At 36.1% G+C, this 22698-nt stretch overlaps 2 protein-coding genes across 2 annotated transcripts; both read right to left on the bottom strand.

Moving 5' to 3' along the window:
- Positions 1 to 650: 650 nt before the first annotated feature.
- On the bottom strand, positions 651 to 11224 carry cetp (cholesteryl ester transfer protein, plasma). The gene is made up of 16 exons (XM_067389268.1): positions 10992 to 11224; positions 9867 to 9978; positions 9653 to 9784; positions 8313 to 8383; positions 8113 to 8200; positions 7848 to 7917; positions 7642 to 7702; positions 7430 to 7521; positions 7151 to 7330; positions 2511 to 2561; positions 2177 to 2326; positions 1980 to 2047; positions 1823 to 1865; positions 1675 to 1744; positions 1510 to 1595; positions 651 to 1348 (listed from the first exon to the last, which is right to left on the bottom strand). Exons 1-16 carry the CDS (start codon positions 11119 to 11121, stop codon positions 1271 to 1273), a joined length of 1482 nt encoding a protein of 493 aa, XP_067245369.1. The 5' UTR covers positions 11122 to 11224; the 3' UTR covers positions 651 to 1270.
- Positions 11225 to 13296: 2072 nt separating this feature from the next.
- Positions 13297 to 22504, bottom strand: herpud1 (homocysteine-inducible, endoplasmic reticulum stress-inducible, ubiquitin-like domain member 1). The gene is made up of 8 exons (XM_067390281.1): positions 21803 to 22504; positions 21337 to 21414; positions 20344 to 20415; positions 19817 to 19974; positions 19580 to 19690; positions 18013 to 18378; positions 16854 to 16971; positions 13297 to 14855 (listed from the first exon to the last, which is right to left on the bottom strand). The coding sequence occupies exons 1-8, from the start codon at positions 21956 to 21958 to the stop codon at positions 14691 to 14693; spliced, it is 1224 nt and encodes a 407-aa protein (XP_067246382.1). The 5' UTR covers positions 21959 to 22504; the 3' UTR covers positions 13297 to 14690.
- Between the last annotated feature and the right edge of the window lie 194 nt (positions 22505 to 22698).

Raw genomic sequence — 22698 nt, 5'->3', positions numbered from 1 at the left:
TTTGACCTCATGATTCTCATTTGCTCTGACATGCACTGTGAGCTGTAAGGTCTTATATAGACAGGTGTGTGGCTTTCCTAATCAAGTCCAATCAGTATAATCAAACACAGCTGGACTCAATGAAGGTGTAGAACCATCTCAAGGATGATCAGAAGAAATGGACAGCACCCGAGTTAAATATATGAGTGTCACAGCAAAGGGTCTGAATACTTAGGACCATGTGATATTTCAGTTTTTCTTTTTTAATAAATCTGCAAAAATGTCAACAATTCTGTGTTTTTCTGTCAATATGGGGTGCTGTGTGTACATTAATGAGGAAAAAAAATGAAGTGTGTGTAAGCAATAAGGTAGGAGAGGCTGTGCTGTATCGTGAATAAGTCATGGATGAAAGGCATTGTTAGGCACAACGTGAAGCAGAGTGACTGCAACCCCTTCAGCCGTGACTTATTCATGATACAGCACTAGCCTTGAGTACCTTATAGCTTTTATAACACAGTTAAAACACAATACAAATATTAAAGCCAGAAATATGTATCAATGTTACTTTCATGAAGTAAACTTTTTCTAAAAGCCTCCTTCTGCCAGAAAAAATAGTCCCGAAACAGCAACAGAAGTTACATTATTACGCCATTAGATGGTGGCACTCTTTATGAGCGTGTCAGTCAGTAGCAAAGACTTTTACATTGAAAAGACTGAATTGTTGTGAACAAGAACAAGACGCAACTGACAAATGCTTTGATTAGCGCTGTCAGTCATGGGAAAACCCCTTAACTGTTAAAAGGACAAGATAATACATCGGAAATTTAAACAGATTTTTTTATTATGAACATAGGACTGACCTGAAAGAAAGAAAGTGTTTGAAACAAGATGAGAGTGAGTAAATGATAACTGAAGGTTAATTTTTGGGTGTCATATCCCGTTAAGAACTAGTAAAATAATAGCCCAATTCTTTCAGAGGAAGAACTGGTTTAACCAGAAACCCACAACACACAATCACCTATGACAGCACCAGGAAATGTTTAATAATGGTAACACAACCTTCAAGTTGCAAGATCAGTACTTAAGATCATATTACTGAAGGACATGTTAATAAAACAAGATCACATTTTCATATTTACAAAATTGAACATGTACACAAAACATCAAACTTTACATTCAAGCAAAAATGCCAGAAAGAGTCATTCATATTCTTATGTGTATGTGATGTATGTGTGCATGTCTGTAAGTGTGTTTGTTCAAGCAAGAGAAAATGAAAGAGAGCACAAGACTGTCAATCCAGTGTCCTTTTCAGGAATTCCACCAGCAGATGTTGTGGAAAACCAAAATCCAGCTGGACTATCACATACCCCTGTACATTCACAATAAAAAAAAAATTAAAAATAAATAAATAAATAAAAAAGTAACCATTTAAAGTGTTGAAATGCTTATTTTCTTTGATATCATACATTATGATTGCAAAATACAAGTTAAGATATATTCAAACCTTAAGTGCTAGTGTAATATACTCACATCCTGAGATAAAACTTCAGGATTGATGATGTCAAAGAGATAAAGCCCCTGTTCATCCATCAAAGCGGTTAAATCTGGTTCCAGGTCTGAGGGGAAAGATGAAATATGATGTAAAGATATAGAAACACATGATTTAGACTGCTTGGTTACAGTGGCAACACTTACATGATATGACTTTGGGGATTCCTATTTTTTCCACAGCTTCCTGTAGATAAACTTTCAAGCTGTCCGCCATCTTACAGAAAGTCATACAACATTTATGATAATAAAATAGGTGATGTATGAAATAAAAAATAAATAATTTTATTCTCACCTCAGTGGTTCCTTCTGATGTGGAGACGTTTGCTATAGAGATACTACAATTGTCACAAAACAGAAAAGAAAACTTTAAATCAGTGATACGAAACTGAAATTCTTTTCATGTGATTGTGTAACATCAATCTTTATACAGTACATCCTGTATAACTTACCGCTCTGCAGTGGCTTTCAGAATTAGATTCTTCTCTGCATATGAGGCTTTCACCACAACTGTCACATCCTGTAAGCAGATAAACCATTAAAAACCAAACATCCATCTATCCATCTATCTATCTATCTGTCTATCTATCTATCTATCTATGTTCATGTACTTGTATTATGGTATGGCTCTTAATGTGCTTTAGCTTACTGTCTCAAAATAAAGTACTGGCACGTCTTGACTATCCAGTAAGAGCTCGACTCCAGCCACAGCTCTGACAGATGTGCCCTCTGTGGTGGTCCACAAGTGTGGAACTGTCACGCTCCTCGCCTTTAACATTGCACCCTCGGAGGACAGCCACTAAAGAGAATGTAAAAAGCCGCCATCACACTTCCACAAACATACAGGTGCTAGTTTGAAATGGTGGGTGGTGTGCTTCATAGGGAAAACATTTATTTGCATGTTCCAGTGGCAGTCAATAAAATGTGACAGTCATTTCCTCCCCTTTGTGCGGTTTGAATATTCGTAATGAGTGCTTTAGTACCTTGCTCAACAATTCAGGCCTAGCTGAAGACAACTCTGTCTGAAACAGATCCTGTAAAATACACAGACACATGCATGTGAATATGCCTAGAACCACGTTATAGCTTTATATCAGGGTGTATATATATATATATATATATATATATATATATATATATATATATATATATATATATATATATATACACTATATATATACACTATATATATATATATATATATATATATATACACTATATATATACTATAAAAATAGTGTTATGTAACTCAATATAAAGCAGTGTTGTTTTAATTGCTACATATATGTGTGTGTATATATATATATATATATATATATATATATATATATATATATATATATATATATACACACACATATATATAGCAATTAAAACAACACTGCTTTATATTGAGTTACATAACACTATTTTTTACAACAGCTGTGGCATTGTTCATGCATGGGCAGCTCTGTTGCTACTGTCATATAAGCACTATCTCCACTCAAATTAGTGTTATGAAAATTTATGTAATACAGATAGTAAATTTAACTTCATTCCATATACACAGACTTATATGTCATAGTACCAAAAATCCCCAAATTCATTTTTTTTTTTCTCCATTTTCTTGAAACCAAAGTTTCAAATGCAAAAAAGGTCATCTTACCTTTTTCATGTTTTTTGTCATTTAGATACAAAAAACTATAAGCTCAAAAGCACCCTCTACAGTTTAAAAGCATTTATTGTATACTCTAATAATACACTCAAAATGCACTAAAAAAATGCTGGATTAAAAACAACGGTAGTTGACCTGCGTGAAGTTGGCCCCCCACCCAACGCAAAACGTCGGAAAAAAAGTCTCAATCGTTTGTGCTCTGTTTGTGCTGGTTTGTGCCGTAAAAATTTTTGTTTGTGCTGCTTTGGTTTTTTAGATATTAAAAGAATATTTATAGGTCATTCTGAGGTCACCCAGCCCCCCCACATGTTCCAAATTCACCAAAAATAGTCTCAAACGTTTGTGCTTCGTTTGTGCTGGTTTGTGCCGGTAAAAGTTTCGTTTGTGCTGCTTTCGATTTTAAAATATTAGACTTTGAATTATAGGCGATGACGTCACCAGCCCCCCACATGCTCCAAATTCACCCCAAAATAGTCTCGTTTGTTTGTGCTGGTTTGTGCTGGTGAAATTTTCGTTTGGACTGCTTCGGTTTTTAATATATTAAAAGAATTGGCTATTAATTCTCAGGTCACTCAGCCCCCACATGCTCCAAATTCACCACAAACAGTCGCAATCGTTTGTGCCGATAAAAGTTTCATTTGTGCTGCCTCGCTTTATAAATATTAGACATTGATTGCATTGAATGAATGACACTGAACGGCTGCAAATGCAAATCGCATAAGAGCATATTATAGTGACTATTAGGCTATATACCAAAGCATATACTTTAACAGAAATAGGAGCAATGTGATTTCAAATTAAGTCTCTGTTTGCTTTCTTTCTTTTCAGTGACAAGCGCGTGTCAGAAACGGAAAGTTGTTGCATCAAAAAAGCTGCATCAGTCCCTGTAATTCCTTCAATTAATTACCCTATGTCGAGAAAAAAACGACTTATTTAACTGTCTAACTAAACCAAATCGAAAAAAACAAATAAAGACATTCGTTTAATTTGATTTTACTTGAAAATAAACAAAGACAAATAAAGACTTTAAGAGTTTTTTTGTTGTTGTATTTTTGGTTTATGGGTTAAACAAATTAGTTTATGCTTTAAAATTCGTTTCGAATGTGTGGGTGGCCCCTAAAATACTCATTTTGGCTTTATGTAGTCTAAAACAACATTGAGGAAATTTTTATTTATTTGTATTTATTTTATTCTTAAAAGGCCTAAGTAAAACCTAATGATGCAACTCGTTATGATGTTTCACTCGTTATTACAAGCATTTTTTTTTTTATTTTTTTTTTTTATAAATAATACCATAATTTGTGTTTCATTAGTAAAACCTAAAATATCAGAAAACAATGGAAGGGATTGCGCAGGCGCCTCCGCGGACAAGAGAAGTATTGTGCTCTCTGATGAGTGATTGATTCCTAGATGTGTATGTGTTTTATGTTTTGTATGCTTTATATTAATTGTGCCTTGTATTTTCTCCATTTTAATGTACAGCCCTTTGGACAACTTCGGTTGTATTGAAACGTGCTTTCATAATAAATACAAGTAGGCCTAGAACGTTGTTGAAAGGTTTATATAATATTGTGTTTCCTGAAGGATAATTGATCATGATTACATAATTAATTGATGATAATTCTATATTTGTTTTTTTTTTTTTTGTTTGTTTTTTTTTTTTTTTCGTTTTGGTTTTGTAAAGAAATAATGAAATAACAATATTGGATGCTTAATTGGGGTCCGGGTCCGTCATCCGTGCGCCATGGTATAGGCTGATTTGATTTTTTACTTAAAAAGAAATAATGAGAAATAAGAAAGAGTTTGATTTTGTGTGTGTGTGTGTGTGTGTGTGTTTGTGTTTGTGTGTGTAAAAAAACTGAAAAATGAAAAATAAAGCTAGATTTTTCGTAATTTTATTCATGGGTAAAAATGTGATTATTCTTTTATTTCGCATGAGTGGCGCCCTGAAACGCCATTCAACTTTCCGTTTCTGACACGCGCTTGTCACTGAAAAGAAAGAAAGCAAACAGAGACTTAATTTGAAATCACATTGCTCCTATTTCTGTTAAAGTATATGCTTTGGTATATAGCCTAATAGTCACTATAATATGCTCTTATGCGATTTGCATTTGCAGCCGTTCAGTGTCATTCAATTCAATGCAATCAATGTCTAATATTTATAAAGCGAGGCAGCATGAAACTTTTATCGGCACAAACGATTGCGACTGTTTGTGGTGAATTTGGAGCATGTGGGGGCTGAGTGACCTGAGATTTTATAAATATTATTTTAATAAACATATCTAAAATAAAAAATGGAAGCAGCACAAACGAAGCACAAACGTTTGAGACTATTTTGGGCAAATTTTGAGCATATGGGGGCTGAGTGACCTGAGAATGAATAGCCAATTCTTTTAATATATTAAAAACCGAAGCAGTCCAAACGAAAATTTCACCAGCACAAACAAACGAGACTATTTTGGGGTGAATTTGGAGCATGTTGGGGGGCTGGTGACGTCATCGCCTATAATTAAAAGTCTAATATTTTAAAATCGAAAGCAGCACAAACGAAACTTTTACCGGCACAAACCAGCACAAACGAAGCACAAACAAACGAGACTATTTTGGGCGAATTTGGAGCATGTGGGGGCTGAGTGACCTGAGAATGACCTATACAAGTTATTTTAATATTTTAAAATCGAAAGCAGCACAAACGAAACTTTCACCGGCACAAACCAGCACAAATGATTGAAACTATTTGGGGTGAATTTGGAGCTTGTTGGGGGGCTGGTGACGTCATCACCTATAATTCAAAGTCTAATATTTTAAAATCGAAAGCAGCACAAACGAAACTTTTACCGGCACAAACCAGCACAAACGAAGCACAAACGTTTGAGACTATTTTCGGTGAATTTGGAACATGTGGGGGGGCTGGGTGACCTCAGAATGACCTATAAATATTCTTTTAATATCTAAAAAACCAAAGCAGCACAAACTAAATTTTTTACGGCACAAACCAGCACAAACAGAGCACAAACGATTGAGACTATTTTGCCGACGTTTTGCGTTGGGTGGGGGGCCAACTTCACGCAGGTACCAAGTTGGGTTGAAAATGGAAACCCAGCGATTGGGTTGTTTTAACCCAGTGGTTGGGTTAAAGATGCCCTAGAACCAGTTTTTACAAGATGTAATATAAGTCTAAGGTTTCCCCTGAATGTGTCTGTGAAGTTTCAGCTCAAAATACCCCATAGATTTTTTTTTTTTATGAATTTTTTTAACTGCCTATTTTGGGGCATCATTAACTATGCACCGATTCAGCGCACGGCCCCTTTAAATTGCGCGCTCCCTGCATGCTAATGAAACATTTAGAAAGACAATTTACAAATATCACTAAAAATATAATCATGGATCATGTCAGTTATTATCGCTCCATCTGCCATTTTTCGCTATTGTGCTTAACTAGTCTGATGATTCAGCTGTGCACAGATCCAGACATTAATACTGGCTGCCCTTGTGTAATACCTTGAACATGGGCTGGCATATGCAAATATTGGGGTATGGTAAATTCAATTTTTGATTCTAGGTCACCTTTAAATGTTTGCCTAACCTGCTGGGTAGTTTTATTTAACTCAACTTTTGTTTAAAAATGACTGTATTGCTTGCTTAAAATGAACCCAAAATATGTTGGAAATAAACATTTATTAAATTGCTTATTAATAAATGTTCACCTTTTGATTATTATTATTGCCTCTAGTAATTATGTGTCTGATTTAATTTCCAACCTATTTTGGGTTCATTTTAAGCCAGCCATATAGTCATTTTTAATAAATAGTTATGTTAAATAAAACTGCCCAGCACGTTGGGCAAACATTTAACCCAACTGCTGGGTTTGTCCATTTTCAACCCAACTTGGGTTGTTTTTGACCCAGCTTTTTTTACAGTGTACAAATGGCTCCAACATAGGCTATCTAATATTGAATTATATCATACTGTGAGTTCTGTTCCAGAGACATTGCGAATAAATCGTCCATCATGGTGTGCGGCGCCCATCGCTGGGTCTAGAAGCCCATCAGAGATCCAGAAGCAAAGCATGCGGTTCTCATTCAGTTGGGATGGGTTAAACACAGAGGTGCTGAGGTCTGAGGTCACATTGTTAAAAGTAACCAAACCCTGTTCCAAAAGAACAACATAAGTAACCACATAAAAAGATATGAAAAAAATGCATTTGTTTGAACACAATTTTTAAGAATAAAATCTTTATAATCAGACCTTATGGTATGATTCTATATAATTAGATTTGATGATGGGGGAGGAGGTCAGAGAGATGTCTACACCGATGTTTCCATCACTAAGAAACAGCTCTGCACAGACAGAGAGAGACATTACCAATATCAATGCAGAGCAGATACACATATAACATAACCACAAATTCTTTCATGTAACCACTGTTGAAAGAGGGGCACGAGAGCTCTGCATTTTACCTGCTTGCTCCTGTACAAAGTCTGCAAGAATGTTGGCCACATTGTTTATTTCCTTACAGATCTGTTAGTGAGAAAAGAATAACCAAATCCTTTAGGTAAATGGTTGGAAGCTCTAATACTGGAGGATCCACGAACAATGTTTAAATAATGTTTTTGTTCTTATGTTTTGAGAACTCATCATGGATAAGGAAACTAGACACACTCACCTGTGACTTTACTACTAACTTCACAGTGAAAGTCACAATATCTGTGAACATTCTTTTTAGCCACCCGGGTCTGCACACAGTCAAAACCAGAGTCATTTAAATGCTTTTGCAAAAGAGCCGTGTTTAACAGTGATCTCCAGGAAGTGCTCTTTACTCATAAGCAAAGACTTTGACCTAGATATAAATCAAAACCTATCTTATAAAAAGGGCATTTGTGGAGATCGGATCACTATTGTGTCTCAGTAATGTGAAATGTCAAACTCACTCTCTGTCTCCCTGCAGGAGCAGCTTCAGTTTGTGAAATGTGAGGTAACAGTCAGATGTGTCTGCAGCCACTTTGCCCTTTCCACAGTCTGACACATAAACACATCTCTTTTCACACAATAACTAGTACAGCGAATTTCAGTTCAGGATTAAGTAAGTAATGTCAAACAGAGCTGCCTAAACAAACAGAATGAGACTCACAAAGTTTTGGGTTGATGACCAGGTCAATTTGCGACTCAACTTCAAAATCCACTGACTGTTTCAGGCTGAGTCTGTATAAGAAAGAACATGGCAATGATACTCTGATGCAAATTTATATTTGTTTTACTGTTGTGTTAGAAAGAAAGACAAACAAAGAAACAATAACTAGTATTTGCCACAATGTTTCATGGCTTTAAAGTTTTAGAGGCACAAATTCCATGTTAAAAATGTATACATAAAAATTAAGATTCCTTAAAAGACCCATTTTGTCAATTTTGTTTAAATCTTGTTCTATTCAACCTTGTTAAGTTATTGGGGAATATATATATATATATATATATATATATATATATATATATATATATATATATATATATATACACACACACACACACACACAGTCAAACCAAAAATTATTCAGAGATTTTTTTTAATACTTTTGATATATGTTTACTAGTTGGTGCAGGACACTACAGTTCATTTATGTAAGTGAGGATAGCAAAATAAAGTAAACTGTGACATATTATACCCAGAAATTCTTCATACAGTGGACTACCAGTAAAATCGATTAAAAATTTGGAACCAAAAATTATTCAGACACTTTGACCTGACCATATTTTGCTTAAGTGTTATCTGATATAATTAAGATTATTTTTTTCTGACACAGTTTAACTCTGAGATCTTGTCTTATTCTATAACCATTTTTTTAAACTATAGTGAATAAACTGTATTAATGAATGAAATGTTCAAGGTGAATAAATTTTGGTTTGACTGTATATATAGTTTAACAATAATGAAATTCAGCAATATTACAAACTGACATTGAATATTAGTTCAAATTGAGTGACAGCTCAATCTAGTGACAGCAAGAGATTTTTGCTTTTTTAATGAAATAATTTTTGATGTCCATTTAATGCTTATTTCTATTAAATTACCAAAAATGTAGACCTGATTTTTATTTTATTTAGACATGATTTTTTTATGAATTGTGCAAACTTCATAAAAAATAAAAAGAAACTAAAACAGCTCATATAATATTTAGTTTTACTTCCTGAGGTTCATGATCAAATTTTCTGAAGGCTGAACACCTTTCACAGACCATTTGTTGAAAATAAATATTACTTCATTTTCAAAAAATTTGAAAAAAAAAAAAAAAACAACTGCGAAGCTGTGTATGAAATAAGTGTATGTAATTTTATTATAGGCTAAATGGAAGAAGCCTTGAAGTTAAACAAAAGACCAGTGTTTTACAAAAACATATGTAGAGCACGGGGTTAAACCACAGCTGTGCTATTGCAGAAACCTGACCCTGATATGTGGTAATAAATAGAAACACTCACAGCCAGCTACCATATCCATAGTTGATGGTCCCTTTAAATACAGCCGACACGTTTGAAATGGAGATCCCAATTCCTTCATTCTCTTTCAGCTCAAACTCACTCTTTCCAATGGAAAGGTTATGGATCTCTAGGCTGCGGGTGATGTGGGAAAGAAGAGTGTCATAAGATACAGAATGTAACACAGAACATGTAAGCAACTGCAGGTGTTCCTTACTTGTGGAATCCATATTGCACCGTCCCAAAGCCTATTGATCGCTCTCCCTCTACGCTGGGATATTTGGCATGCTGAAAAGCGGCCTGTATGACTTCAGTAGTCTTCTCATTCACTGAGGAATCAAAGCAGGGAGATGTTTATTCTCTAGTCCAGGGTTTCCCAAACTCAGGGAACTGCATAGAGTTTATGAGTTGATGATAATTAATAAAATCATAAACATTTAAAATTAATTTATTTTAACAATTTAAAACACAAACTAATTTATATATATATATATTGATTGTTTACCTGAATACTTTATTCATTAATCAACATCAGAGAACTGTAAACAAGTGTGTTGTTAAATTATTGAAATATTAGACTGAATTTCAGGGGGTACTTCAAATAAATATTTTAAGTTAAAGTGGTTTGGCTGACAAAAAAAGTTTGGGAATCCCTGCATAAGTTTTTAGTTTGTTTTCCAATTCACTTGATAATGTTTTTCATAATTTTACTGACATTTTTACTTTTATGCACTTTTGTGCAATCTTTCACAATCTTTACATATTACACAAATATTATATGCTTTATATGATAATGTTTTAATTTTTTTTTTTTTAATGATATGCATGTTTTAGATTAAATATAGTATGTTACATCTGTCATGCTAATAATCCATTAAAAAACGGAGACTTCTGCATGAGAAAAGGGGGTCTTGAAAATGTCTGGAGTTAATTCTAACACCATTTTGAAACAAAATACCCTTTTTTGCCATCCAGTTCCTAGTAGTCATTGCAATAGCGTGGGAAAAAGTGACCAGGACAATTGTTAAAACATCTCCTTTTGTGTTCCACAGAAAAAGAAAGTTGAATTATTTGACACAGCATAAGGGTGAGTAATGATGTCAGATAGGTTTTTTTTTTTTTTGGGTGAACTTTCACCTAAAAAATAAACCCTAACCTCAAGCTTAGTACTGACTACAACTCTAAGCCTTGTTTCTTTCTTTTTTTAGTAATATTATACCATTATTTTGCATTCTGATTGCTTTGAATGAATTCTGCTGCAAAATAATGAAAATCAAAACATATACTCACTTACAAACAAGGTCTGACTATATAGTACAGAAATCAATGAGAGTGTACTTACGGACTACAGCTGCGGGATAGGTAAGTCTACAAACAGCTCCCGTAAACCTGTAGGCAGAGGGAGGATCCAAACAACAACTACTTATTTTGACCAGAGCGAGAAAAAGGAGCAGCGATTTACTCCTCTCCATCTCAACAAAGTCTGAATGGACACAGATGAGCCTGGGTCTCTTAATGTTATTAGGGTTTCTCTTTCAAAAGAGCTCTGTTTTCTTTCAGCAAGTATCTGAGGAGGAGGGACAGCTTCAGAGGTAGGCTCAAAGGAAGAGGGGGTGGACAGGGCCTGTAATGTTTGATTTGCAGTGCCCCTCTTCTGGAGAACAGAAGAGAACATGCAGCTGCCCCTGGGGTCGACTGCACATGTTGCTCAAGGTTACTGGAGGACAGTAAACAGTGCACAGGGATGTTTTCTTTGTTTTTCTGGACATTCTGCTGTACAAGAAAAATAAGAGATATGACCACAGGACAGAGTGGACAAGAGCAGGTCAAAGTCCACTGGGGTGGACAAGCTCTTATGCAGAGGTGTAAAGTGCAGATAGAACACCCTGAAACTCTCCTGGAAATGGATAGTTATGTAGTCAACAGGAATTGGCTTTAGAAAGGAACAAGTTATACAAAACAAGTTCTGATGCTTGCAGATATGAGCCAACAGACAGTTGAGTATGCTTAGACATACATAATCGGGCCATGATGGGTTTTTGTGTAGTTGAGATATAGAGTTCATCGGTCAATCCAAATAGGCTACATGTGTCACAGTTTTGGTTTATGTATTTTGGGACTCTTAGTTTGAGGTTTTCTGTTCTGTTTTTGCCTCATGTCCTTTTTCCTGTTTCTTTGGTTGTCATAGTTATTCAGTGTTTAATTGATTAGTCTCACCTGTCTGTCATTGCCACTGTGTAGCCGATTAAATGTATCAATTTCAGTATAATCAATGTATCACCAAAGTCCGTTTAAAACAAGTCATTTCACTCGGCGGCCATCTTTGAAACACCTCTCGGGCATCCTGGGCATCCATGCAGCTCCTGTCTCTTTGAATGGGGAAACACCAAATTCTCCAAAGCTGTTTGCCAAGCTTTTGATTAAATTTCATATTTGAAATCACCGATGAAATCTGACAACAGCTGTCTCATAATTTTTTTTTTCCCAAAAGCTCGAATAATGACCAAAAAAAAATTATTTTTAGGCTGGATCAAGCTAATGCACATGCGCAGACCTAAATGCGCGTCTCTTGTGCCTCATTTCGGAGGCGCGCCTCTGACTGTTTCTATAGAAACAAGTGCTTCTAACGGCCGCTGCAGTGACGCGATGACTTTACCAGTCGGCGATTGGCTCTTATTCAAAACAATACGAGTGAATTGTCTTGTGTTATTCTATCTTTGGTATCACTCAATATAATGTATCATTTTTTGTTAAGTTCACCCAAAAATGAAAATAATGTAATTTATTACTCACCCTCATGGTGTTCCACACCCATAAGACCTTCATTCATCTTCGTAACACAAATTATATTTTTAATTAAATCCGATGGCTCAGTGAGGCGTGCATTCACAGCAATGACATTTCCTCTCTCAAGATCCATAAAGGTACTAAAAACATATTTAAATCAGTTCAAGTTCAGTAGTTCTACCTTAATATTATAAAGCAACGAGAATATTCTTGTGCGCCAAAAAAAAAAAAAAAATTGAAAAAATAACGACTTTTCAACAATATAGTGATGGGTGATTTCAAAACACTGCTTCGGAGCTTTACGAATCGAATCAAATGACGCGGAGCGCCAGAGTCACGTGATTTCGGCAGTTTAGTCGTTTGACAGGAGAGTCTTGAGAGAACGACATGAGGGTGAGTAATAAATTACATTATTTTAATTTTTGGGTGAACTAACCCTTTAAAGTCATGTGAACTGGCAGCATGTGGCTAAAGATAAAACCTAAAAATGAATCTACCTCATTCCTGCCAAGCTGCGTTTTGAATTTCCGGTTTGGGACAAACCTAAAATCATAAGGTTGCCCTACAAACAAAGCTTATCCATCAGTTTGACTGAATGAGCTGTCAATTTTCCTTCATGTTTTATATTTTAGGCATTATGAGAATAACGTAATGCTTGGTATTTTAACCTGACACGTTATAACATGAATATTTATGGCAAGAGCTCTTTTCAGTCGCTGTATTCTTTTCCTCATGATTATTTTCCTCCCTTTGCATTCTGCTGTAATACTATGAAAAAGAAGAACATATACTACACATTTGTGGTCTGTTTTCCTGATTTAATTTACAATATATCATTTTAATAATTCACTGGAATGCACGCAGAATCTCTCGTTTTTCTCCTCAAATCCTCACGTATCTTTCCAGGTTTGATTTCACAGGTAAATACAATTTATTATCTGTCAAAAAGACGGAAATCACTTTGAAATTGTATTATGCAATGCTGAAGTTAATTAACATTTTTGATTAAGGCAACATGTTACATAATACAGATTATACTACAGTAATATTTAATCTGTTATTGCTGTGGAAAGAATCACGCTTTTGGGTTATTCATGGTCTGAAGGGTGAGTAGAATAATGTCCTCTTCACTGTACTCAGTTAAAAAAAAACGTATTATTTCCTTCATAGAATGAACATTTCACTGATTTTTTATAGCTAAACAGAAGTTATACCCATAATTCGTGCAAAGCGTCATGGGGTGTAGGAATAAGGTGGATAAAAAAAGCCTAAAAATAAAATCACCAGAAAACCTGCGCTACTCAAACAGAATGCAACTCATATTTCTCCATCAAATATCACTCCATCAAAGAATTTCAAAATGAAATTGAAACAAAGTTGTTTATTTCTTTTTTCATTTTCTGGTACAAAGAGGCTTATCTTAATAATGTTAATAAAGCTATTTTATACATCAAATTAAATGACAGCAATGCTACAGTGTTGATAAATACCAAATTAAAAACTTATTTTTTAGTCTCTCAGAAGTATACCTCTCTTGATTTCTGTCCCCTACTCTACTCTTGCAGATACCAAAGTGCAGTTCCTTCATGTTAAGAAGGTGCAAAATTGAAATAAAGTTTGTTCGCCTTTGTTTCATCCCAAGGTCAACAACAAACACCTCGCTGCTCATTGAATTGCAAATTCTGCTCAAACTACTTGAACGCATACCAAACCTTCTTCATAAATATTAACATTACCCATTTCACAGGTTGAAGACAATTTAAAAAAGAGAACATGTAAGCATATTGCATAAACAACATTAGCTTCAAAGTGCCACAAATGCATTCTCCCAAGCACCCTCCCATCTATTCATGCACTTGGAACAAAATCAATGTATGGCCCTCGTTGTCCATTATACTAGAACTTTAATAAGATAATCCCATGAGTTTAATCCTTGGATCACTCATCGTAGAGCACTTCAAGAGAATGAAGCCGTGGTGACAGGAGCCTATATAAGAGGATCAGGCCAGGAGACCGATACCATTGATTCCAGCCAATGTGGTTATCTAAAGTGCTAAGCAAAAACTGTCCAGCAATATTTACAACTCCATGTCCATGTTTATGCAGAATGTGCAACCAATGGTCACATAGACAAAGGACTGGAAAGTGCTACCATCTCTAGTACTTGTAGCCTTCATGTATAATGTCCAGTCTAAATGGTCAGGCCAAGGGCTCTGGAGTCCAGTATTGTTGCTTCTTTCTGACTGTTTCTGGATCAGTTTGCAATGCCCTGTGGAGCCTCAGGTACCAGAGAAGCGAAAAAGGCTTTGAAAAATACCCAGGCTGTCCACAGGAGGTGTGGTCTAACTGGGGGAACAGGAACCGCTGTCATGGCGGGTTCAACAACTTCAGCATCCTCCACTTCAGCAGGGGGCGGCACCTTCAGGACAAAGAGAATTATTAAATCACATACAGCCTATATACTCTACTTATCCAAGTATATATTATATATATATATAAAAAATTCTTCACTTTGGCCTAGTCCACACATACACAGATATTTTTATAAAAATGGAGCTTTCCTGCTTTGTAAAAAAAAAAAAAAAAAAACATCCACCCAAGCATGGTTTAAAAAAAAAAAAAAATAATGCTATGAAGCGCTGTTAAGAGCATGCCAAACCAACAGGTGGCGATATAACCCGAAGCCTGAATTGGTTATTACTGGATATATTATATAATATATTGTATTAGTGCATTTAGGCCACGCCCACACCAGGGGGGCAATCCAACCCTCTCCATTGACTTTGCATTGCGAGAGGCTGCCTCCTTGTCATTTCTTGCTTCTAACAAAAGACAGAACAATGCCTAAAAGCTGCTGTGTGACAAGGTGTACAGCAAACAAGCTAAAAAACCCTGAACTAAGTTTTTATAAGTTACAGAATGATAAAAGCCAGCCTTTAAGGTGACAAAAGTGGAAACAGTCAATAAGACGTGAAGCATTAGCAGGAAGAATGGGTAAATTGTGGGTAAATTTTAGTTTCTCAATATATCTTCTCCTCTCAGGTTCACATAGGGTGGTGAAATAATCCTTTGACATGGTTAAAAACAATACTTTTTTTAGCATGTCCTGTTGCCAATTACATTTCCCTCCAGTGGTAGTATGTAAGTAATATGACACGTTGCGCTCTGTCTGTATTGCCTGTATCAACTTTTGTGTCCTTAAATGCTCGTTTTTTGAGTCGACAGCTTATAAAAACTGATTTATTTTTTTTTCTTGTTTGCTGTACACCCTGTCACACAGCAGCTTTTAGACATTGTTCTGTTTTTTGTTATATGTCAGAAATGACAAGGAGGCAGCTTCTCGCAATAGAGACAGAGCGACACGCATCATAATCTGAAATCCACGCCCACCGGGGGGAAAAACAATCCAACAGTCTCCATTGACTCTTTGTCATTTCTGGCTTAAAACTAAAAAAATAGCAGCTTTTAGACACTGTACTATGTGACATGGTGTATAGCAAACAAGCTAAAAAACCCAGAACTATGTTTTTATAAGCTGTCGACCCAAAAAACGAATGTTTGAGGACACAAAAGTGGAAACAGGCAGTGAGACAGAGCGCAAAGGGTCATATTACTATATGAACTACATAGAAGGGGAACGTATTCAGCGACAGGCGAAATAATTCTTTGACATGGTTAAAAAAAATTAATTTTTTTTTTTTCTTTGTTTGTTTAGCATATGCTGTCGCCAATTACGTTCCCCTCCAGTGTAGTTCTTATATTAACATGACCCGTTGTGCTCTGTCTCATTGCCTGTTTCCACTTTTGTGTCCTCAAACAAACGTTTTTTGGGGTCGACAGCTTATAAAAATTTTGTTCTGGGTTTTTTAGCTTGTTTACTGTACACCATGTCACATAGCAGCTTTTAGACATTGTTCTGTTTTTTGATATAAGCCAGAAATGACGAGGAGGCAGCCTCACGCTATACAAAGCAATGGAGAGGGTTGGCTCAAAGTCAACGCCCGGTGGGTGTGGTTTTCAGATTATGACGCATGTCGCTCTGTCGCTATGTATCTGTATACATGTTATAAGCCTTGTTAGCTCAGTTATTAGCAGCAATATTTTGGCTACATCCTTCATTGCACAGACTCGCCTCATGTAAACAAAGGAGAGAGCAGCACACAATCTGACGTCAAATAAAAGAGATAGCAGCGCAAACTCCGACGTCACAAACCAAAATCTCTGGTTTCACCAGCTACATGACAACACTGCGACCTGAAAATCTTCACCCTGGCAAAAGTTCGGTTTCAGTGACCTGATACTGCGTTTGCGTGTGGATGAACAGCCAAACCGCAAAGAAAAAGCTGCAGTTTTGAAAACACCCGTGTTCGTGTGGACAGGGCTTTATTTTCTTTCTTATAAAGAAACTTTAACTCACTGGTTCTGGATGTCTCTGCTCATTTTGGTTCTGCTGGTTCTGGATGACCTCTGGTGCTGGCTGATTGTGAGGCCTGGCTTGGGGTCTCCGTCTAAAAGGAAACCAGCCTGCTGTGTGTCTGAAAGAAAGAAAAAGAACCATAAGAATAGCTATAAAAAGGCATTCAGGCCTCCATGAGCTCCGTTTCCATTAAAATGACACCATTTATTTTAAAATAGTCAGCCATTAGCACTTCAACTCTGCTCATTCATACATTACTAAAAATCACAAGAGGACGCCCAAACTGTTTGTATGGAAGGGTGGGTCACATTAAACACCCTCAGATCAAGCTAATGATTGCTGGAGTGCTACACACTAGTCTTCAGAGCAGTCAAACTGCCATGTTTGCAGAGATAAAGTATCAGAAATTAATTTTACCAGTCTGAAACCTTCAGTGATAACAGCTGGTGATCAGCAAAATAAGTCCCAGAATGCCACCTACCAATCTGCAGTCATGTACAGGCAGATGTTTCTTTCTGATCATAGAGAACCCTGCGTCCTTCTGCTCATTTTAGCTTGTGTAAGCTACTCATTCCTTTCATATTGCTCAGGAATGCATGCGTGTTAGTTTGTACACTGACCAATGGCTCAAAGCCTGAAGTTATATAACTGAGGGTGTATCTGTGTTTACAGACTCTATCAGAAGTCCATAAACGGGTCTCACACTCAACATACAAAAACACTCAGATACCTGCTCTATAATTAAGTGGCGCTGCAGCACAAAAAAAGTGCTACTAAACAGTCTGATTTCTGAATGAATGACTCATATGAGGAGTTTAATTTTTGTGAATCAAAAATATACAGCACAACCAGTGTATTTCAATTCCCCAAACAAATGTTCTTCTTATGAATTTGTTCTTTTTAGTGAATCAAAAAAAATACAGTGCGACCAATCAAGTGTAGTCCAATTCCCTAAAAAAATAACCTATATGAACTCATTCTTTTTAGTGAAGTCCAACTGCTAAACAAATGACTCTTATGAACTGACTCTTTAGTGAATCAAAAACATACAGCGTGACCAGTGTAGTCCAATTCAGAACAAATGACTCAAAAACACTAACCACATGTTTCTGAATATTATGTATACAAAATAAACGTTTGGTGTTTAGTTTAAACTTACAGGTACATAATAACCAGGCTGCTCATGACCAGGATGAAGCGGCTCATGCTGGAATAGTAGTAAACAATGGTCAGGAAGACACCCAATCGGGATGCCGTGTACACCCAATCCAGCCAGTCGCGGTTCATGTCCTCCTCATCTTCCATCACAGGGCCACCCTGGGCATTCATTCGTAGATTCTGATTGGCTCCCTCTGGGTTGATGAATGCAGGACCTGGGGCGTTCTGATTGGCTGGCAGGTTGTTGATGGGTCCTTGATTGGGTAAAGCTGCAGGTACAGCGGCTTGATGAGGGCCGACAGGCAGGGAGGAAGCAGCGGCAGGGGCGGCCATCGGAGCGGAGGCGGCAGCTGTCATTGCAGCGTGACTGAAACAAACATCACAGCATTAAAAACAGACGTTTCATTCACAGGTTGTACAACAGTCTGATAGGCCTGGATAAAGTATGGCTGCACAAGTAATCTTAAACCAAAATCGTGATATGGCGATTATTAAATCGCAAAGGCTGCGATTTGAATAAATAACTATATTCTCTGCATGTTTCAGAACTGTGTTCTGAAAAACTTGATGGTATAATGTTAGAAAATGAAGAAATTAAGAAAGCCATAAATATTAGTTTTTGTATTTTACTCAATTTTAAAAAATTTTTTTTACAGTGAAATATTACAAGTGCTCCTTGCGTGGTGTTCAGAAATGACCATTTTAAAACAATTAAATGTACTATATTTTAGTTCAATAATATTTTTTATTTAATATTTTGTATTTTTAAGGTTTTTTATGGTACTAAAGTATATTTATGCAGTAGTTATAACCCATTTATTACCTTTAACTAGTTTAAGCATAGGCCTGAAAGTGAAATTTCCAACTTAAACGGTAAGTTTGGTCTCTTTTTAAAGAAAAAATTTGACATATTATTGCAGAGGAAAAAAAAAAAAAAAATCAAATTAAAAAAAGTTAACTTAAAAGTTAAACTTTAACTTACTGTTATGAAAAATGCACAAAACACCATTTTCAATTTTTATATGAAAATCAAAGCCATAATAAATCTAAAGTAGGTCTCCAAAAATGAGCTTTAAGTAAGATTTTTTTTTGGGCACAGTACCAAACGTTTCCACTAGAAGAAATTCATTTCCCTTTAATTTACAATGCTGTGATTTTTAACCGTGAACAATACAAGTTTGACTATTTTTTTTTAAGGACCATTTAACCTTTTCGAATCATGTCCATGATTTTTTGTGTTCACATAGCAAGTGCCAAAAACCTTTACGTTTAAGTTTCGTACCATTCAGATAAAGTAAAAAAAATTCTAAAAAAACAAAACGTTACATTTTTCAGTCAAAAACGACTGAAGAGCACCAGAGGGTTAATAATAATAATAATAACAACAACAACAACAATACATTTAATAATAAAAAAGAAATTGGCCAAATTGTGAGGCCCTACAAACAAGCAAAACCTGGCTTTCGCAATTGCAATTTTTATCAGGAAGTGGGGGGGTGCAATTAAATGTTCTACCTAAATCGTGCAGCCCAACACTGTAGTAGAATGTCTATATAGGTTGTACTCACTATTGCATGTAGTATTGGCGGGCATACATTTGCTGCAACCACAGAAGCTGCTGTGGACTGTAAAGGGAGTACGTGGGGAAGGCTGGATGGGTCATCGCTGCAGTTACAGGCCTGTGAATGAAGGACAAATGTTTAATTAACTAGTAAAAAACGTTCCACTCAACTTAAACATTAACATTCATACACCTTTAATACTTACAGTACTGAAACTCAATTTGACAAAAGACAAGAACTCACATAGATGTGTCAGCACTAGTGCCAGGCCAGGCGGCATGACCTCGCTGTCTAAGGCCATCCGTGGAGGGTAAGGAGGTCACAGATGGTCCTGGAGACTCTGGGCTCTGGCTAGCAGTTAGTGGGGAAGGCTGGGAACTCATCTGCTGTGTAGATGTCACCTTCACCAAAGATTTGAGAGAGAAACATATTTGATTTTTGAACAGGTGCATGAGACACTATGAAACTTCATGTGAAATTTGCCACAGCATTTGGTTTGTACAAATAAGGATGCAGATAAGAACAGGAAGTAAGCAGCTGTGTGGTGATATCTCCACCCAACTGAAACAAGCACAGCCTTCCCCTCAGCGACAGTAAACCGCCACATCTCAGTTTCAACAAACATACTGTAAGCTGATCAAATATACTGCCTTGGAGCTAAATTCAGGATGTGAAACTTATAAATAAATTGAATGTCTGGTTTTACATGTAGCACTAAATCTTACCACATGGTAAAAGCCTAATATAAGCAGTAGATAGGAATAACATACTTTGGGTCTTGCTCCTAGTTGGGGTCTCACAGCACACACCAGGTGAAGAGTGGGCTTGGTATCTGAAGGAACCTGCAGGAAAAAAAAAATTGAAACAAGTTGGACATGATTTTTTTTTTAGGTATTCACCAAAGGAACTATCATATTCTGAAAGAGAAAGCTTTGACAGATTGGTTAAACCATGTGACTATCATATTGTTTTCATCTCTGTGTCATGCTTTGATGGCATGTAAGTCTATCAGGTGACAGGCTTTCACCATGTAAAAACAAATGCCCCATTTTCAAATGCACGACTCGCTTGAGAGGCTTGAGAAGAGTGGTTTCTCTGAGCAGCTTTGAAATCAGACGGACTACAGCACATGGTAAGAGGATCAGGCTGAGGATACAGAACAAGAGGTGTCTGTGGATCCACCCACTTTAAATTTTTTTTGCTTTGACATAAACAATGACAAAACTATCAGTGTTTTGCCAACACCCTGCCTTTCAGGACAGCTGAATTTATACACTGAATCTTTTCTGTAACCCTGAATTATGTTCTAGGGACAAAAAAAAAAAAAAAAAAATTGCTTTATTCCTAATAAATTCAGCCATAAATGGCAAATATAATGCTTAGATATAGATATTTCTAGATGCTACTACTGGTAATGAACAATATTATAATTTAATTAAAGTTTAAATAAACTTTTTTAATAATAAAAGTATATTATTATAAGAATATAATATAAATACTTATAGTAATAGACATTAAATATAAATAATACATAAAATGTTATCACTTTATAAGAAAAGTTTGAAATCAATTGAACTTTTAAAAATGTAAATATGTAAATATAAAAAATATTAAGTTAATAGCTGGAATTCAAATATGTTTCTAATTTCATTGTTAGAAGCAGGTAAAGATAAAATACTGTAGAAAGTAAACAAGTGCAAGTGCCAACTTGTCAACCCTGAAATTAAAACAGAAAGCGCCTCATAGATGGCAAAGTCCCTCACCTTTGAGAAAACATCTCTCACTAACAGGTTGTCCTGAAGCAGCTTGCCTGAGTAAATGAGTCTCTGGTCTTTCTCGGCCTGTAAGTAAAGGAGTCCAAACGTCAGATAAGCACCTAGAAAGTCAGTTTTTGCAAAATGATGGTTGAAGTGATGTTTGTGAAAAGTAAAAACACACAATTTCCACGTGTAGGCTACTGAAGTTGTTTCCGTATAATGCAATTAAGCACACAATAGAGGGATATTGTGATAAATGATTAATTAACTCTGAATATAAAAGCAGACCAGACCAATGGGGTGGAAATTCATCTTCTGTTTATAGTGTAAATGACAGAAAGATATTTCCTGCATTGCTCAGCCATGCTAGCTAGCTGTCTGCATAGACAGTAAAGCTGTCTGTTGAGGAATGCTGACGGCTAGCTAGATGTAACCAGACACCTAAAGGATATAAAAAACAATCCAAACCTACCGGGTTGTTGGGGTAAACCTTGGAGAGGTGACATTTGAGGTCTTTTACGGTCCAGTCCATGCGCACTCCCTCGATCAGCTGATCACCGTGAAACTGATTTGGCGTTTTAATAACCAGCGACATCGTCTCTTCATCCGAGACCTTAGAATTTTCCATTGTTTCCTTCTTAATCTGACCCACTAGAACTAACGTTATATTAATAATCGCATGAAATATATACAGTAATTTTCGAAGACTTCACGACTTGATTAGTCGAAAGGACAACACACGATAAGGAAAGGTAAAGGTTCCTGATTCAAGAAGTTTCGGGCTGCTCATAAGCCATGAAGTATTTGCGTGTGTTGTTTCCAAACACACTGTGGCCGCCTGTGATTGGCTGGAACGAGCTCGTGTTCAGACGTGGAGCCTGTCCTGAAGCCCCACGCACTGCGCAGGCGCACTGAGAAACAGCCATTGGAATTTTTTCTTCTACTTCACGCTGTTTGCTGTAAATGTTGTGATTGCATCAGATGGCTATTACGACAGCTTCCTATGATCTTAGTACAGTTTTACAGAAATATGAGCATGTCTGTTCACGAATATCGTAGGATATACTTTGATGTCCCAGGAAGGTTAGAGGCTTAAAGGGTTAGTTCACCCAAAAATAAAATTAATTTAATTTATTACTCACCCTAATGCCGTATATTTTTTGTTATTTTTGTTGAAATCCGATGGCTCCGTGAGGCCGGCATAGCCAGCAATGACATTTCCTCTCTCAAGATCCATTAATGTACTAAAAACATATTTAAATCAGTTCATATGAGTATAGTGGTTGAATATTATAAAGCGACGAGAATATTTTTGGTGCGCCAAAAAACAAAATAACGATTTATATATTGATGGCCGATTTCAGAACA

Source organism: Chanodichthys erythropterus, chromosome 7 (assembly GCF_024489055.1).
Source record: "Chanodichthys erythropterus isolate Z2021 chromosome 7, ASM2448905v1, whole genome shotgun sequence".
NCBI lineage: Eukaryota > Metazoa > Chordata > Actinopteri > Cypriniformes > Xenocyprididae > Chanodichthys > Chanodichthys erythropterus.
This window is presented reverse-complemented; position numbering and strand designations above follow the sequence as displayed.

Bases quoted from the DNA above. Each gene is read 5' to 3' on its own strand.
- cetp (XM_067389268.1), bottom strand. From the start codon at position 11,121: ATGGAGAGGAGTAAATCGCTGCTCCTTTTTCTCGCTCTGGTCAAAATA. The intron at 2,327-2,510 runs GTACTAAAGCAC...CATTCTCTTTAG, and splicing joins GGCCTGAATTGTTGAGCAAG to TGGCTGTCCTCCGAGGGTGC. The intron at 2,048-2,176 runs GTAAGCTAAAGC...ATCTGCTTACAG, and splicing joins CAGTACTTTATTTTGAGACA to GATGTGACAGTTGTGGTGAA.
- herpud1 (XM_067390281.1), bottom strand. From the start codon at position 21,958: ATGGAAAATTCTAAGGTCTCGGATGAAGAGACGATGTCGCTGGTTATT. The intron at 20,416-21,336 runs GTGAGGGACTTT...TTTTTCCTGCAG, and splicing joins TGAGAGATGTTTTCTCAAAG to GTTCCTTCAGATACCAAGCC. The intron at 18,379-19,579 runs GTGAGTACAACC...TGTTTGTTTCAG, and splicing joins CGCCAATACTACATGCAATA to TCACGCTGCAATGACAGCTG.